Source organism: Oreochromis aureus, linkage group 20 (genome assembly GCF_013358895.1).
Source record: "Oreochromis aureus strain Israel breed Guangdong linkage group 20, ZZ_aureus, whole genome shotgun sequence".
In the NCBI taxonomy this organism is placed as follows: Eukaryota; Metazoa; Chordata; class Actinopteri; order Cichliformes; family Cichlidae; genus Oreochromis; species Oreochromis aureus.
In genome coordinates, this window is record NC_052961.1 from 35,954,969 (window position 1) to 35,973,312 (window position 18,344).

Genomic DNA, 18,344 nt, shown 5'->3' on the forward strand with positions numbered 1-18,344 from the left:
CATCAGCAGTACTGTTGTGTGTCCCGGTGTTTCAAATTAACTGGTGTTGGTCAAACAGATGTGCAGTAGACTTGCTTTTCAGGAGCTGCTACTTACAAACCAGGAAATATGTAATTCTGTGCTTGTTGTTTCCAACATGGCACATCAGTCGCTGACACTTTGTTTTAGACATTAAACAGCATGCAAGTTTAACTGGTGACGCTACAACACTGAAGAACAATGCAGGTGTGTCTGCACTGATCTGTGCTTGTAATTTAACAACATTAAACTGTTGATGTGAGGATGGTCAGCACTACAACTACAGCACACACTTTATATTATCTGCACTCACAGTGGATGTTAGTCCTCCCATGCTGCGCTGTCAGTCAGTCCAACCTGTGACACACCTTCACCTGGATTCATTCTGACCAGATTTCAGATCAACACTTCCTGTTCCATGTTCAACACACCAGACACGACCTCTGCAGCTGTCAGTGTTTTTATCTGCTACACTCTTAGAAATATACTATGACATAAATAAAATGTCCCCTTGTGTTTATTTCACTTTACTACATTTAAGAACATGATGATGTTAACAGTATTACAATAATAAAATTCAATTCAATTCAATGTTATTTATATAGCGCCAAATCACAACAAAAGTCGCCTCAAGGCGCTTCATAGGTACAGAGAAAAACCCAACAATCATATGACCCCCTATGAGCAAGCACTTTGGCGACAGTGGGAAGGAAAAACTCCCTTTTAACAGGAAGAAACCTCCGGCAGAACCAGGCTCAGGGAGGGGCGGGGCCATCTGCTGCAACCGGTTGGGGTGAGAGAAGAATCAGCTGTTTCTTTTGTAACAGTAACAGTAACTCTGAGGGGAGTTACTGATTATTTAGCCTGAGCACAGGCCATCCCCACAGCAAACCCATTTCAAATAAGAGACAATCCTATTGGTTTATTGATCATCAGTGATCGTCGGTGCTTACCTCAAATAAATAACCTTAAATGAATTAATAAGAAAAAGGCTAATTGATGCATTATTTATAGCGTGATAGACTTTTTTCTGTTTGGAGACAGTTGACTGGTGGGCTGATGTCTGGTAAGGAATCATTCTATAGAGAGGAGGAACTGTGATTTGTCTGCTTTTGGAGACCCAAGCCTGTATCATTGCTCCCCTTGTTATCCTGCAAATAAGCTATACTGAACTTCTAGCTTGGAGTCTTGTGTGAGTCCTATCTGCCAGAAAGGTTGTGACAGTGAATGGTTGTAGCAAACTTTCTAGGAAGATACTCAGTAGGACTGTTAAGATGTATGTGTGATGAAATATTTCATTTATTTAATAAACTGTATATAGTGTTGCATATTGTTATTTTGATGAGGACTAAATTGAAAAGAACATGCATTACTTTTGGAAAACGTCTTGGTCATAAGACAAATAGGAAGGAACAAAACCATCCATCCATCCACCCATTCGCTTTCACTTATCGTTTTCACACTTGGGGGGCGCTGGAGCCTATCCCAGCTGTCTTTGGGCGAGAGGCAGGGTACACCCTGGACAGGTCGCTAGTCTGTCGCAGAGCTAACAACAAAATCAGTCCTGCATTTCATTATTTCATAATTTAGTTGTGTGTGTTTATCTGTATGTGTTATCATATACTGACATCATGATATGTAAGTGCAACGTTTGCTGATGTTTTTACTTATTTATTTTTTGTTCCATCAGTTTTTCCTTAGCTGGTGAACGTACCCATTTACACTGTTTATAAGACAGAAAGGTTTGGGGGAAGAAAAAGTGTCTGCCTATTTAACGATCTTTAAGCGAACGAAAAGAAAGCGACATATTAAACATTTGTACTTTTGGATGATTCAGTTTGGATTTAACAACTTGTGGGTGTGTAGCTCTAAAAAATAACAACGTATATTCAATATTCTTGTGTGGACTGGAGCACAAATTACACACATTGTACAAAATCACGCAGATTTTAACTTTCGTGATTACGTGGTTACGTAATACGTTTTACATTGCATAAGCCAATAAGTGACAAGTTGGCGAATACAACGTTTGTGATTGGCTGGTTCAAACAAGTGGCAAATTTAAACGCTTCCGTTGAGCGCTGCGCGGCTTGTTTGTTTTCCCCTTTAGTCCCAGTGAGCAAAGACGGTGAGTTTTTGCACTCATTTACATTATTTATTGTTGCCTTATTTTCAGATGTAGTTTTTAATGAGCGGTATACAGTGTTGCGTATTGTTATGTGTATAATGGGATGAGCTTGTAGTTGGATTTATGTTAATAGTACCTTCTTGTGAAGACGTATGTAACGCTAGCTTGCCAGTTGTTTCTTTCTCGGCAATGTTACCGTTTATCTCCAGTTTCTATGAAGAAAAAGCGACTCGGAACCGCAGTTACAAAACTAACGTGACATTACTGTGGGATAAATTCTCGTAGGAGATGAGAAGTAAATGCTTTTGACCTTTTCCAGCCAGTTTGGTCTGTTGTCTTGGCTAACACGGCCAATAGTCTCCCATCAAACGCCATAGCAATAGAATGCAACCTAGCTGTGGTTTACGTGGATGAAAGTCACCTGAGTTTGGTTGTTGCAAATAAAACGGCTGTTACCTGAAAGGTTAATAATTTGAAGTTTGCAATCTTCGTAGTTTCCTGTTTAGTGAGTTGTTGAAGAAATAACCCGAAAACATGGCCGAGAACGAGTCCGGGGATATTTCGGAGCGCTACGAGTTTGATGCCCCGTCCCACGTCGTTGACTTCAAAGAACTAGTGAATGCTGAAACCGACGACAAGTGGTTTGGTAAGTGTCCTCTGGACATCTTTATCCAACAATATGCATTTTAAAGGATACCCTGCTGAGCATACAGAAAGTGGCTGTTGTTATGGAGAGCTACAAAAGCGGATCTAACACTAACAGGCAGCGATCACTTTTTGAAGGCGGCTTTTTGCTGACTTGTTTCACAAAAACATGCGTGCGTCATTCCTACCATTTGCCAGTATCCTTTATCTTAGGATAATGGCTAACAGTTTTATCCAAATTGTCCACTCGCAGGTCATATTGTCATCTCCAAGTGTTTTGAAAGTAGAGAGTTTACTGGGTGGCTGTGGCTGAGGAGGTAGAGCAGGTCATCTTTAGTTGGAAGTTTGGTGCTCTGATGCTGGGCTGTTCCAGTCTGTTTGCCAAATATCCTTGGACAAGATACAAACCCCAAGTTCCTCTCTGATGCATTGATATTTCTTGAAAAAGGTGCTTGTGTTAATGGTTGAATGAGGCGGGTTGTATAGAGTGCTCAGAGCAGAAAAGCACTATATATGAACCAGTCAGTTCATCATTTTACTATTTAATTTCATATTTACAAGAGCTTCAGTGTCCCTGCATATGCATTTTAAGAGTGTTGTATTATATATTTTTTAAAAGACGTGATCTGTTTTGAAGTCTGTGTGTATCTTTTACATTGAAAATGAGTTTTATTGAAATTTAGTCCAGTTTTTTAAATTCAGATTTGTCATGTTGGGTATTTGGTGACTGTGGCGTTCCGTTTACCCGTGGGATTCCCAGGTACTTGTAGCTTTCCTCGATATCTGCAATATTGCCTTCTGGTAGTGCAACCCACTCAATTCTCACTACCTTCCCTCTCTTTATTACCGTCCAGCAACACATCTCCAGTCTGAATTATATTCCTGTGTCACTGCTGTAGATCCTTGTTGTATAGATCAGTAAATCAATGTCACTTTCACTCCTTGAATACAGCTTTATGTCCTCCCTGTAGCGAAGGTGGCTAACGTCAACTCCACTCTGTAGTCTGTATCCCTAGCGAGTCGTGTTAACAGTCTGGCTGAGGGGGTTCAGGCCTGTGTAGAACAGCAGTGGGGACAGAGCATCTCATTGGTAAAGCCCACATTTGATGGTAACTTGTGCTACAGGCTTGAAGTTGGCCTCTAGGTGCTATTCACCACATCCCCATCGAATTCTTGATGCTGTATATAAACACACACCAGTGATTGCTTGTGGAATGGCAATGCATCGTGGTTTGTTTCCTCATAATGGTTTCAAAACCAAATAAAAGACACCAACGGGGCCCTATTCCAGGAAGCATGTTCAACAAAGTATCACAATTGAAAAGATCTCACATTACTCCAGTTTTAGCCTCCCTTCACTGGTTGCCTGTAAGTTTTAGGTTTCATTTTAAAATTTGAGTTCTAACCTTTGGGGCCCTACATGGTCAAGCTCCCCAATATTTATCTGACCTGCTGAAACCGCATTCATCTTCTCGAGCTTTAAGGTCATTAGATCAGAGACTGGTGGTGATACCGCGCACTCGTTTTAAAACTGGTGGTGATCGGCAGCGGCACCACGGCTGTGGAATTCTCTTCCACTGTCTCTACGGTGTACGGACTCCATTGATTCTTTTAAAAAAACAGCTGAAGAAATTTTTATTTAGAAAAGCATTTGATTAATTTCTTCTTATGTTGTTTTTATTGTTTTATTGTTTTACATTGCTGTTTTATTTACTGTTACATTGTTTTATTTCCATTTCTTGTCTTGTAAAGCACTTTGTGATGTTTATCTGTGCAAAGTGCTATATAAATAAATTGTACTTACTTACAATTAACTGTGAGATTGGTAACTCTGGCGTTCTTCTGCAGAACAGGGTCCAATGTGAGTATGCTGACTAGAGTTAAGCTCATGTTAGATTAGGGAACGACGGCTATCATAATTTACAACTGGATACAGGAGTCACAGTGGCTACGGATAAATGAAGAGCAGGGTCTCCATTTTAATCCAGAGGTCTAGGGAATATTACCACGTGTTAGTCCCGACTGTGGTGTTTTGCAATTGTTTTCAAAAAACATTTTTGTGCATTTTATGCCTCTATTTAATAGATGAGCAATGAAGACAAGAAAGTCGAGAGTAGGGGTGAAGACATGCAGCAAAGGGCTGCAGCTCAGACTCAAGCACGCGTCGCTGCACTCTGGCCACGTGGCCAATGGTTTCCTGGTCTCTCACTGAGCTAACCAGCGCGTCCTGACTGTGATATTTAAAATAGGAGGGAAGAAGAGTCGTTTTTAGCTTGGGTCTTTTTCCAGATCGACAACACTCGAGGTCAACAAACTACTACAGTGTCTTTTGGATTAATGGCGTTTGATCCTCTGTGTGATCCTCAATCCTGAGGATTTGACTGAGCGTTCCAATTAAAGTCCGACTTTATTAGGTTAATAGTTTCTTTTTTTCCTAAACTGGAATGGCCCCTCAAGTTTCTAACTGAAAAAGTGGGAGCTTTACACCAATGGAACATGGTGTGTGTGCACAGAAACATCGGTGATGGTGTAAAAATTTACACCTGTAGTGTATTAGTGACCAGAAATTGTTTTTAATTTTGACTATCGAATCTCATGGGCAGAAATGCACGCTGCGGGAGAAAGTGATCATCTTATCACACCTTCAAGACCAGACCAGCTGCATCTGACAAGTGATGAGCCTGAGCAGGCGATGTTGCCTCAAACAAACACTGATGGTGACTCTGGTTAGTCAACACCCCCGTACATCTTTACTCATAATTTTCTGTCCTTGTAACTTGGTTAATGTGAGACTATGTGTAATTGTTTTTATGTTCCAGGTCCCAGCATATCTGCATCTCCACCTGCAAACATTGTGACGTCCTGGGGTGCTGAACGTCATACACAGAACGACGCCCGTTCAAAGCAAAGGCCAGATAATAAAGTCCCTGCACAGCCACGCAGGTACAGTTGGTGTAGTTGTTACTTTTGTGCAACCATGTGAAACTTTTACACAAAAGGTTTCTTTCCCACATGAAGCACTCAGTAGAAGACTTGTTGGGTTTTGCCAAACCTCTGAGGGTCTGTACATGAGACAGCACTCGTGAAATTCAGAGTGAATTCTCACAGATGGTTTCCTGTTGTATATCATTAGTATTAAATAGGTTATACACAAGCCCTACATGATAAATATGGACAGATACTTTATTGATCCCACAAAGAAAAGTGTTTTGTTACAGCAGAACGATAAAGAGTAAAAATAGTAATCACAATAAAAGTGCCACTGTTGCTGAGTGCTGGAAGGAAAGAAGGTGAAAATGAAGCTGGTTTAAAACAATAAAAGTCAGACTGACATTGTGGAAGAGACAAGTGCAAATTACATTAATAAATACTATATAAATGTATGGCTATGTATGTATTGGCAACTCCTCTAACTGGGTGTGCAGTACTCTTCATACCATGCAGAGTCCAAACCTTAACCGCTGCAGCTTAGGTGTCTGATGCAGTCCCTGTGTAAAAACACGATGGTTATAGAACAGTAGGGCTGCACGATTTTGCATGAAATGAGAATCACGATTTTTTGGCTTAGAATTGAGATCACGATTCTCTCACGATTTTTTCCAATATAAATATTTATTGCACTTATTAACTGCACATCAACTTCGTAACAGTTGAAACTGAACATAAAAAAAAATAAACATAAAAACAACAAATGCCTCACATTTTGTGGTTGCCGCAAAATGTTTTACTGCTTGTAATTCCGTCTCCACCGTTGCTCGACACTGCGTGTATAGAGCAGGTAGTGCAACAACAGAAAAATAGTTGCGGGACGGCACTGTGTAGCGTTTGTCTAGGGCAGGGGTGCCCAATCCTAGTCCTCGAGAGCTACTGTCCTGCAGCTTTTAGATGCATCCCTACTCCAACACAGCTGAATCAAATGGTTTGATGACCTCTTCAGCATGTCATCAAGTTTGACAAAGTCCTGATAACAAGACATTCATTTGATTCAGGTGTGTTGGAACAAGGATGAATCTAAAAGCTGCAGGACAGTAGCTCTCGAGGACTAGGATTGGGCACCCCTGGTCTAGGGTGTTGATCATTTTCCTAAATCCCTCGTTTTGCACAGTGTTGACATATCTTTGGTCAGGTGATAAGTAATAGCCTCCGTAATTTCTTTGTGCCTGCGGGAGTTCGATGTGTATAGGGAAGCGCTGTATAAGATTCCCGTTATTGATGTTTGGCTGGTTGACCGGGACGAATTTTCTCCTGTCACTTTCTCGTCATCCCTGACGTGTTCTCCGTTGTTTTTTCCCTGCCAATTTGAGCATCACGGCACAGCTTCTGTATCACGTGGTATAAGGCTCTGCCCTTGTCATTTGTTGAGCAGGAAGAGGGAGCGCTTGTTTTCATGCAGATTACGTCCCGGATCAAAATGCGGTACAATCGTCGTCGTCTTTTTTTTTTTTTTTCTTTTTTTTTTCTTAATCGTTGTCATTTGGAAATGAGATCGCACATAAGTATGAATCGAGATCGCGATTTTTTTAACGATTAATCGTGCAGCCCTATAGAACAGCATCTGTGTGTAATCAGTTCAAGTTTGATAACAGCTTCTGTTCTAATTTATTTTAGAGTTTCAAAGCGTAAAGAGATGACCAGTGGTCCAGCTGCACCACCATCAAAGAAATGCAAAGAGTAAGTATTATAGCTCTGAGTCCAGCACATGCACACTTTCTACCAGTTAGAAAGCTAAGGAACCATCTCTTCACCTTAGCTTTAGTTCTGCGAGTTTTCAGTTGTAGCGGTTTAATGTAGATGTCCTGTTGCCCAAAAATCCAGGAGTGAGCAGCTGATTTCCGGGCTGGGTCCCCGCAGGAGTGAGCGGCTGAATTCAAAGAGAGAACATCATCACGCAGCAGCTTCCACCTCCACACTCACAGAGTAAGACTGTGCCTTACACCTTTATCTATCCTTGAATGTACAATGAGAAAGAACTTGAAATTAATGTTAAAATGCTCTCAGCTGGAAATGTTCAGCATTTGGGTAGAATGATAAAGTTAAACTAGCTCATATTTATTTACTTCAGGGTAGAGCGAGCGGTTTTAAGGCAGCTCAAAATAGACGGCAGGTTCCAAGTTTGTAAGCAGAATGGAGGATGAACTGGTACTGGTAACAAAATGAAGGCTGGAGAGTATAAAACTAGAGAAAAAGTGGAAATCGGATATTTGTCAGTCTTAAAGTGGTTATAAACAGAGAATCTGGACTTTTGTGAGAAGTGTGTTCATAGTTTTCAGTCACATGACCTGACTCGCTACCCTCGTGGGTAAAACGTTATTTTGATCGTGACTGCAAATAGTAGACGGACTGCTTGGATCATCTGTCCATGGAGGGAAAATGAAGATATGAAGAGAAACTCTGAATTTTGGGGGACCTGTGATCATACTGTGCAGCTTTATTTGAATCCCTGAAAGTAGCGATGCCAGAGTCGCTCCAGTTTGGTCACCACCATGTAGCTCGTAGAGCACCTTACACTGCTGCCAGGATTAAAGCGTTCAAAGCAGGGACAGTGTTGTTACAGTGTACAGCCAGAAAAGTTTCAGTGTTCATTTGTCACATTAGTGTCGTAACAGTAAAGTATTTTTCCATTGTCAGGTAAATCATTCCCACAGAGTACATGAGCTGCCACTGGGTTATTGTGGAGAAACAGGGATTTGTGTGATTTGCTGTGGGGGGCGTGGTTAGGAGAGGTGTGGTCACATGTTGGTGCTCTATGCTCCTATAACAGCTGTAAATAAACGTTAATGAATGCATCTGACAGCAAAATGACAGCATCTGTTGTTTTGGCAGAGTTGAAGACGTTAGGAGGATCGTTGAAATGGTTGAAGGTCACGCTGAAAAATAAAACCTGCCTTTTCCTTTTATTTCTGTTTTTAACTTAACAATTGAAATGGCTGCAACAAAAACCTGCACTGTGCTTCCTTAGTGTGACACCAGCCTGCAGACCGAGCAGCAGGTTTACCATCACCATCCTCCATCAGCATCCTCTGTTGGTGTTGCATTTGCCGCATACGGATGACATCACAGGGTTTTTGCTTTGTTGCTATAACGACCCAGCATTTGGGGCAGAGTTGAGTAGGTACTAGTGGAAAAGGAGCACTGGGTGATAAAGCAGGGCTGTGTCTGGTGCACCATGACAGAGGACTGTTACACACTGTGTGTGAGTGTGTGTGTGAGAGTGGGTGGTAGCTGGTCTCCAGCTGTTTGAACTCTCCAGCCTGGTCATTTTGCTTACTGCTGCAGTATCAGTCACTCCTGTTTGTGGCTGTTGTCGAGGCACAGGTAACCACTGCAGAGTGCTCCTCATGTATCAGGCCTCACAAAAACAGGTGTTTATATATTTCATCCTGCCTTCGGTTGGTTCTTAGCCAGCATCTGTGACATTCAGGAGTCGCCTCATTGTTTTGAAAAAACAGACGAAACCCCTCACATCAGAAAGCTCGCCCTCAGTGTCGCTCTGGGTCCGTCTGGTGCTGCCATGTCACTTCTAAAGCTTTCCCCCTCCCCAAACAGCCAAATGCCACAGACATTTATTTGTGTCAGATAGGGCTGCCACAAACGATTATTTTGATAGTCGACTAGTCACCGATTATTTTTGCGATTAGTCGACTAATCAGATCATGCATCCATTGAACGTAAAACGTACAGCTTATTGCACCAGCATGCATCTGCTCTTATATACAGGGTTCGTACGGGTGCTTGAAATCCTTGAAAATGCTTGAATTCTAATGTCGTCTTTTCAAGGTTTGAACAGTGCTTGAATTTCAGATGTGGTGCTTAAAAGTGCTTGAAAATGTAACTGTATTTCATTCACAATAAATAGCTATCTGATTGAATTGTTTTCTTATCAGATAGAGAAATAAAATGAGACGCAAAAGCAAAATTTCCCCGCCTGGGCTGCCTTGCGTCTGTTTCAATATAGACCCGCCCTCCCTCGGACAGTCGGGGATGAGTGCGCTAACATACCTGTAGGTTGCTGTTTTAATGAGTGTTTGATGGAAAACAACAATGGCGGAGTTTATGTTCTCCAGTCGCATGATAGGTGAGTCCTAGTAAATAATTTTCCAGTACGCGGCGTCGTTACACATGCTATTTTTTTAAAATTATGGTTATTATTTTGCTAGCTATCAAACTCGCTGGAGAAATGATTGAAATGCACTGAGTGTGATACAGTATGGCAGCGCTATTACGGAATATGCTGTGAACTTAGCTAACATTACTTAGCAGTAATATGAGTTAATTTACTCAAGTGAAAGCTTTAAACATTAGCCCGATACATAACTAGCTAACTTAGGGCTTTCTGATTAACCCTCTGGGATCGACGGACCCAGAGTCTCCATTTCAACTTGGGTCGAACGTGGGGACTTCAAGCTATATACCAGTTTTTAAATTGTGTTGATAGGTCACGTAAAACCGACGTTTTTGGGGGGTTCTGAATAAAACAGTGGCGTTTACTTGGGAAGAAACGGTAAAACGGCGTTTTTTTTATGGAGAGCGCTAGCAAACACGCTTTGCTTGTGAGTGAAAAAGAAAAACACTCCTTCCCTATTGGTGGAGAAATGTACCATGTCGACCAATCAAAAATGATACGGCAACATGTGGTATTTGGTTGTTGGGAAGAGAGAGAGAGCGAGTGAGCGAAAAAGAGAGAGAGAGAGTTTTGATAGTGAGAGATTTGTGATGTTTATCATGTTTGGAGTTTCAAGTTAGTGTGTTTTCTTGTGTAGTTAGTGTGTGGTGTAGTCGTTTTGTTTTGTTTTGTGTGTCAGTTCTACTAGTGAACGTCACAGTTGCTGCAACTGTGTGCTGGAAAAGCTTAAAAAGGGACCTTGAAACTGCTTAAAAAGTGCTTGAATTTGACCCTGAAAAAAGCGTACGAATCCTGTATATAACTATCATTAGCTTACAACTTTAAGTGTTTAAGGTATGTGCTAACTAAAAATGAAGACAAGATGATAGTTTATTAAATTTAAATGAAATTTGCAGATTGTTTTGGTGGAGTTTAATAAACGCAGCCGTCTGCTCCTTGCTATCTAAAATATAACAGGACACCGGAGTATATTCTGGAGCATCTCACACTTCTGATAATCAGGTGTCTGCTTGACGTTTATTCAGCTGTGTAAAACTATAACTTTCAGCCAAACCGATTTACTCATGAACAAATAAAATACTGAAAAAGCCAAACAATAACATTTTTAAGTTATCTAAGTGGCTTATATATCATGTTTAACCTGAGTAGCGAAAGATTTGCCGGGAGTCCGGTGTTCTCACCGCTCTAGTGAGCCTTGCCCCGGCTAGCTATGGAGCTAGTGGGTAACAGACGTCTCCGAAAACGTCGGAGCGCTTTTGCAAATATGTGGTGTCTTGATAAACTAAGCAGATATTTGAAGTTTACACAGCTACATTCTCGCCTGAAAATATGTTAAACGTTTATTTTGTGACCCAGAAAGAATAATAACAGTAACATTAAAACTAACTAGCTGCCGCCATTGTTGGAAACTGAGCTGAGCTGCGCTATGAATTCTGGGACAGTTTCTTCTTCTTCGGGGTTTAACGGCAGCTGGCATCCTTGTACATGCAGTGCTGCCATCTTCTGTTTCAGTCCGTTATTACACTCTTAAATCCTACTACTTATTCCTGCATCTTTTGGGATCTTACAAAGCTTCAAACGACGCGTCGACTATTAAATTAGTCGTCGACGATTTTGATAGTCGACGTAATCATGACTAGTCGACTAATCGTGGCAGCCCTAGTGTCAGATTAGAGATTTTATGTATACCTTATTTGATTTTGACCTTTGACTGTTCTTGAGATTATTTATATTAAAGTGTTTTCCTCAAAAAGTGTTTTCTGTTTTTTCCTGTTAAGCACTGACATTTGCAAAATGGAAACTGAGCCGTTTTTTCTCTTTTGATTATTGCTCATAAGTAAAAATCATTTCTTGTCTGATTATGTGATTCATTGACAGAATAACCAAAAGGATACTTAGTTAAAATGATGAATGGTTGCAGTCCTCAGTCTGAGGGTTTGCCTTTCATGAAGTGCTTGAATTGAGGGGCGCTGCTTTTCTCTTGTTCAGGTTTGTTCTGTTCTAAAAGCTGATGGAGATGAATGGTGGGCTGACCTCCAGTACTCGTATTGTAGGAATCCTTCTTTAAGACAGCACCCCACCCAAACATGTGGGAAGGTGGATGATGGTAGCAGGTGTAGTGTCTGGGATAGCACTGGGTGTAGTTGTTGGGTTTTAGTGTAAATGAGTCCTTGAACTTTCTGCCAGTTGCCTTTTTTATTTGAGTAGTCGGGTCATGAGGAGAACGTTGACATGTTGAGCCTCTAAACGAGAGACTGGGGTACAGATGTACTTTTACTAAAGATTAAAGTCTACAAAAATCTGTGACCCACAGGCCGAGCACCTCTGAGGAGCTGGAGCTGGAGCGCATCAGGAACCTTCAGAAGGAAGTTGCTCTTCACCGGAAGAAGAATGAGGCCAGCTACAAGGCTGCTCTAGCTGGGAGTGAGTACATGCTTCAGACTGTGGTGCTACAGCCAGTAGTAACACTTTAACTCTAGAACTGCCAACGGGTACATTTGACCCTTTGGCATTAAAAATAAAAATAAGCTGTGAAAAATAAAACTCCATCATTTTTTTCATCTGCCTGTGTTTCGAAAAATATTCCTAAAATTAGGTTTTTTGTGAATTTTTTTTTTCTTTGTTTTTTTTTTTCCCTTTTGACCACTCATACCCTGAACTGTCACAGACGTCATTGACCCATAGAGACTAAAGTCAAATGAAAGTGTTGCTAGGCATGCTGGGTGAGCTGAGCAGACAAGTGTGCGGAGAACTAACCCAATCAAATGGTGAAGCAGATGGGTCAGAACTGAGCTGCAGTGTGGGTGGTGCTTGTGTCCGATGAGCAAAGACGATGTGAAGGAAACTGATAAAACTTGACTGTTTTACTTTTTATAGAAATTAAATGTTTCTTACATTTTTGTAGCTGGCTCTGTGGTTAAGCTACAATGCAGACAGTCTGTTTAACACTGTTTTTACACCTCATCTATTTTAGCACATGCACTACCACATGTTTAACTTTTTATAATGTTCTTATTCAAGTAAATTGTTTAGGTGTCAGTTTTATGTGTTATTGGTTTATTCTCATTTGCATTTTTAAGTTCACGATCTGTAATGAAATGACGGTTGTTGCAGGATGAGTCAGAATGACCCCTGTTAGCAGTTCTGATGAGTTTAGAGTTCTGGGGTTTAAAAATGTTCACTTTACTTGTTGGGTTTAAAAAAACAAAACAAAACCACCGAACACTGTCATTTCAGATCCACCACCGAAGAAGATGTTCCTGTCTACAACTGTGCCGAAAGACTTCCACTTCAGTACAGATACTCGTGTTAAGGCATCGACTTCATGCAACACAGAAAAGGAAGTGGACTTTGTCAGTCAGCTTCGCAAACCTTCCTCCCCAGTAAGTGGCACAACTTGCTTTATTGCCAGTTCATTGCAACTCACTATAAAGTTCATCTTTGTTAACAACAGCTAAAAGAAACGCGATGAAACATCTGCATATTTGAGCTAAAGTGACATGAAAAAAATAACACCTGATTATACTTGTTTTCAGGCAAAGGCTCGGAAGGGTGCCACAGTGCCCAAACCTTTCAACTTGTCAACAGGCAACAAGAGAAAGGCGGAAGAGCCGAGCGCTTATGTGCCCATGGCCCAGCAGATCGAGCAGTTCCAGAAGCGAACCCCCACCCGCTACCATATGCACAGTCGTAGAAGTCAAGAGAGAGGTGTGGCACATGCTGACTCTCTGTGACACTCTTCAGATAAGGATTTAAAAACATTGTTGCAGGTTTTCATTGTATCTGCGTCCTGTTTCGACAGGACCCGCCACAGCAAAGGGGAACCACCTGAAGCTCACTCAGCCTCACTCCCCACACCTGATGACTCGTCAGAGGAGCCGACCGACTACTGTTAAGTGCACTGCTGAGCTGGAGGCTGAGGAGGCGGAAAAACTTGCAAAGTGAGAAGCTTGGCTTTTTCTGTTAGACGGTTCTTGTGATGTGCCATCACTCTGTGTTGGGAAACGTGGTTTTGCAAAAAATGTATTGTATTTAAAGTGTCTGGGTGACCCGATCCAGTGCTACCTATAAGCAAAAAGGGAAGTTTGAAGCCTAATCTTAAAAGTAGAGAGAGCGTCTGTCTCCTGAATCCAAACTTGTGTTTGAGGGGAGGATTTTAAATCAGAATCTGGAGCCAAAAAAGAAGCCGGTATGTGTGCTCTCTTACTTTCTAGTCCCCGTCAGTACTTTTGGTGCAGTATTTGGCATCAACTGAAGGTTTTTCAGGTAGTATGTAGCACAGCCTGACAATAATGACTTACAATAGCATAGAAATAATAAATGCATCAAGATGAGTGCGATACGATGTTTCAGATGGGCCATTGTAAACTTCCTCCTTTTGCTAACACATGGAAAATGTAGCATTGCAGGGTTTCTTTAAGGACCATTATTGAACAAAATACTGCTGATTATTTTGGAGCCATGGATCAGTATGTGCATGGGTACAGCTTCAACAGTTACAGAGCTCCAAAATACTGAAATGTGTTGGTTGATGTCGTGATGTGTTTTAGCCGCTACAGTCCACAGTTGTAGTTTGGTTGTGTCAGAAGCTTACATTTGGGTCACTTCACTGTGAACCATTACATGTTGATCTAGTGATTATTGACTAATGTTGGCTTTTAAACGCAGCTTTAAAATCAAGGCGCTGGAGCTGAACAGGAAGATACTGGAGAGTGCAGAGGACCTAAAGAAGCCCGCAGTGAAGGAGCCCACCGTACCCGAAGGCTTTGAGCTGGAGATTGAAAAAAGGCTCCAGGAGAGACAGGCTACAAAGAAGCCCCAGGAGGGTGACGAAAAGCCCCAGAACTTTAAAGCCAATCCTCTGCCCAAAAAGGTTCTGGAAGGAGTTGTGGTAAGTTTAAAGACTGATGACTTTCAGAGTTTAATTTGTCCATTGCAGAAAGGAAGGTTTTGTTATGTGGGAATACAGTTTTTAAGAATCCTCTCATCAACAGGGACTGCCAGAAAAGAAAGTTGCAAATCCGACTGTTCCCGAGTCTCCTGCCTTTGCCCTCAAGAAGAGGGTTCGACTAGACCGCAAGGTCGAGGAGGTAAGGACGCGTGTGTTTGCTATAGCTCTGTGCACCGTCTACCGCAGCTGTACCCATAAAACTGTCTGTCGTTTTTGTCAGGTCAAGCCGCCGTCACCAGTTAAGGCCCCCCCAGTGCCTCACTTTGGCCTGCCCTTTCAGCCCCGGCTACCTGAGAACCACCGTGTGGAGGTCTGTCCTTTCTCCTTTGAGCAGAGGGAGCGTGAAAGAAAAGCCTTGAGAGAGAAAAAGTTGGAGGAAAAGCGAAACGAAGAGGTAGTCTGACTTTCAGTCTGTCGTCGAGAGTTTCACAGTACAAAGTTACTGAGTGACTTTCTGTCGCCTGAATATTTTCCAGATTCCACAGTTTAAGGCCCAGCCGCTGCCTGACTTTGACAGTGTGGTCCTGCCAGAGAAGAAGAAGCTGGAGCCTACCAAGCCAGAGCCTTTTAGGCTGCTTCTGGATGAACGGGGAGCTGTGAAGAACAGCCGCTGGGAGCAGATGGTATGATGGGATTTTTCTCTTTATTTTCATTTTTCAATTTGAATAACACTAATACCGTCTATACCTCGCAGGTGAAAGAAGAACAGAAACATCAAGAGGAAGCAGCAATATTTAAAGCTCGGCCCAACACGGTCATTCACAAGGAGCCTTTCAGGCCCAAGAAAGAGCCCCGGCCTGCAGTGGGTAAGGACGTCAGGAGACCACGTCTGTCCTACAGCTTAGACTAAAACAGATCGTTTGCATTTATTAGCATCGTTGCAGCTGTATAGAGATCGTCTGTTGTGCTGTTGTCACATCTCCTTTCCTCAGCTGAATGCCACAAATGACAGTCTGACAAACTATAAAGTATAAACTGCTTTATTTTATTTCTCTCTCTGAGGAAAGTCAATGACACACATGAGCGTCATATTGCTCTTAGCAAATGAGATTACCTGGAGACTGATTGGAGACTCCACCTTGGCATAGAGGTTTTTGCTTCACCTCCATCTTCAGCTGACATGTAAAACGCTGCCATACAGCTGCAGCCACATGTTTGCGCCCTGTTGTTGCTGCGAGGAGTATTCAGTGCAATTATCAGAAAAGTAGTTTTGAATTTGAGTATTAAACACTGGAGCCACATTTACTGACTCTACATAAATATCTTTGTTTGGCTGTTTCTCACTATTGTCTGATTCATCTGAGAATGACTAATGGATGATAAAAGTAATGGGCAGGTGCAGCGCTGGTGTTGAATACTGTCTGAAAATTGCATGTGTCTTGAAGAGTGCTTCAGCTTTGCTGAGGCTGAACCACTCTTCAAGCTTGTGTCACTCACTGTGTCCTTTGTCTTCACTGTCATCTCTCACTGCACTCTGAAGGCAATAATTCTTCCATAGTTGTAGAGGCCTTTGAACTGGCAACAGAGCGGCGTGCCCGAGAGTGGCAGGAGTACGAGCGAGTGACCAGTGAGAAGGAGGCTCTGCGGGCACACATGGAGGCAGAGCAGAGACGAGAAGGAGAGCAGAGACAGAAGGAGGAGATTGCCCGGCTGCGACAAGAGCAGGTAACTGCAGACAGTATCAGCAGCGCCTGGTGCTGGTGTGTAGATGTAGAGCTACAGATGGATGGATATAAAAATGCTCACACAGCCCCCAGTTTTAAACAAACTGTTAACACAACAGCAACAGTGATGATGATGCTGGCACCAGCTAGAGTCTGCTCATACACTGCAGAGAGGCGGAGCTGCAACTGAGACGCTGAGCTCAGGTTGAGTGAAAGAAAACGCTGCTCCTGTGATCACCATCAGGAGTCCTTCATCCTTCATTAGCAGCTGATGAACAAACTCCAACATGGAGAAAAGCAAACTCAGCAGCTGCTAAGATGTTTGTTTCACACAGAAATCTGCAGCAGAGATGGTATTTAAACCTGCAGATGAACTGCTAACTTAGTCTGATAGCATGTTTAAATGATACTGTTTGCTGAAGGCTGACAGCAGCTGTCCTATTTTACAAGCGAACAGGGGCGAGTCTAAAGGGGGCCATGGGGGGCACCATATTTATCTCAAGGCTCTTGTAACATTTTTCAGATTGAAAGTGAAATTATATCAAACTGTTTGAATTAAATTGTATAAATATTTAAAAATATAAAAATATTTCTTTGTAACAAAGAAATAATTGACCAACACAAGTTTCCTTACTACATGTGTTACTGTTTATGTGATTCAGTTACTCACTGGATTAACTTTGGTAAGATTTGCACATTCCAGTGTTCTTCAGCTAACCCTCTGACTTGGACAGAGCACTGCTGGAAGAACGTAATGAGAGATTTCAAAACTCCACATCAAGACAAATCTAAGAACCCAAATTCTGTTGGAGACAGTGCAGTTCAGATGATGCAAACCACGACCATGTATTTTGGGATTTCCCAAAACCCAAGCTATACTGGATTGACCTCTAAACTTTGAGACCATTTGCTTTGGTCGTGTTCCTCGCTTGATGCTGAGGAGGGATATAAAGTTGCTGCAGGCAGTACAAAGACTACTAGAAAATAACCAAGCCCTACCCCACTGACAACAGAAAATGATGTAATGTTGGAAATATTTAATATGGAAACTCTGTTTGAGAATCAGAAAGCTGCTTTTTATCAGATTTGGAACAAATAGATTTAATTTATAGCTTCTGCCTGAGCATACTTTTATAAACCCTATTGTATCGCTCGAAATAAAATCACATCAAATAATGTTGAGATGTCATCCTTAAATATATATAACTTACATATTCAATGTAATTTTGTTTATACAGCACCAAATCAAAACAGTCACCACAAGGTGCTTCATATCAAATATCAGACACAAACATAAGACAGGCCCAGCAGGATGACCTGTGTGATAGATGGTCTGAGCTGGTCGTGTGAAACTGTACACACAGTCATTACAGGGCTCAGTGTAATGATACTGTATACTTGTATGTTATTGCCCTATTAGTACTTTACAGGCTGTCAGTGTGTCTGTGGTCTGACAGTGTATGTCACACTTTGCAGGTGCACAAAGCTCAGCCCATCAGACACTACAAACCTGTAGCTGTGAAGAAGAGCGAAGTTCCTCTTACAGTCCCGGAGTCTCCAAACTTCTCTGATCGCTTCCGCTTGTGACCACTTTTGTTGTGAAATGTAACGTTACCACAGAAATCTCTGACCTGAAATGTCTTTACATTGCTTTTATGTTTTTCTTTTTTCCATGTTTAGCTTTGTATTTTAACTACCTGATGTACACTTATTAATGTCACTGTTTTAAATTACAGAATAAAATGTCATCTACACCCACCAATAGTTATTGACCTGTTAACTGCTGAGTTTGTTCTGTCAGATTGTTTGACATCA

General features: G+C 41.8%; 1 protein-coding gene across 2 annotated transcripts; it reads left to right on the plus strand.

Annotated features, from left to right (window-relative positions):
- Positions 1–2,065: 2,065 nt before the first annotated feature.
- On the plus strand, positions 2,066–18,293 carry tpx2 (TPX2 microtubule nucleation factor). 2 transcript variants are annotated; one of them, XM_031726719.2, is made up of 17 exons: positions 2,066–2,146; positions 2,641–2,792; positions 5,395–5,517; positions 5,611–5,734; positions 7,400–7,462; positions 7,607–7,708; positions 12,229–12,338; positions 13,152–13,297; positions 13,451–13,622; positions 13,717–13,855; positions 14,583–14,805; positions 14,909–15,004; positions 15,086–15,259; positions 15,342–15,488; positions 15,560–15,671; positions 16,346–16,530; positions 18,006–18,293. In XM_031726719.2, the coding sequence occupies exons 2-17, from the start codon at positions 2,681–2,683 to the stop codon at positions 18,114–18,116; spliced, it is 2,139 nt and encodes a 712-aa protein (XP_031582579.1). In that variant the 5' UTR covers positions 2,066–2,146; positions 2,641–2,680; the 3' UTR covers positions 18,117–18,293. The 2 variants fall into 2 exon arrangements, with proteins under 2 accessions (XP_031582579.1, XP_031582580.1); XM_031726720.2 differs by having other exon boundaries at positions 16,364–16,530.
- The last annotated feature ends 51 nt before the right edge of the window (positions 18,294–18,344 follow it).

Coding starts and splice junctions, on each gene's coding strand:
- tpx2 (XM_031726719.2), top strand. CDS start 2,681: ATGGCCGAGAACGAGTCCGGGGATATTTCGGAGCGCTACGAGTTTGAT. Junction 5,518..5,610: donor AAACACTGATGGTGACTCTG/GTTAGTCAACAC, acceptor TTTATGTTCCAG/GTCCCAGCATATCTGCATCT. Junction 15,672..16,345: donor AGAGCCCCGGCCTGCAGTGG/GTAAGGACGTCA, acceptor TGCACTCTGAAG/GCAATAATTCTTCCATAGTT.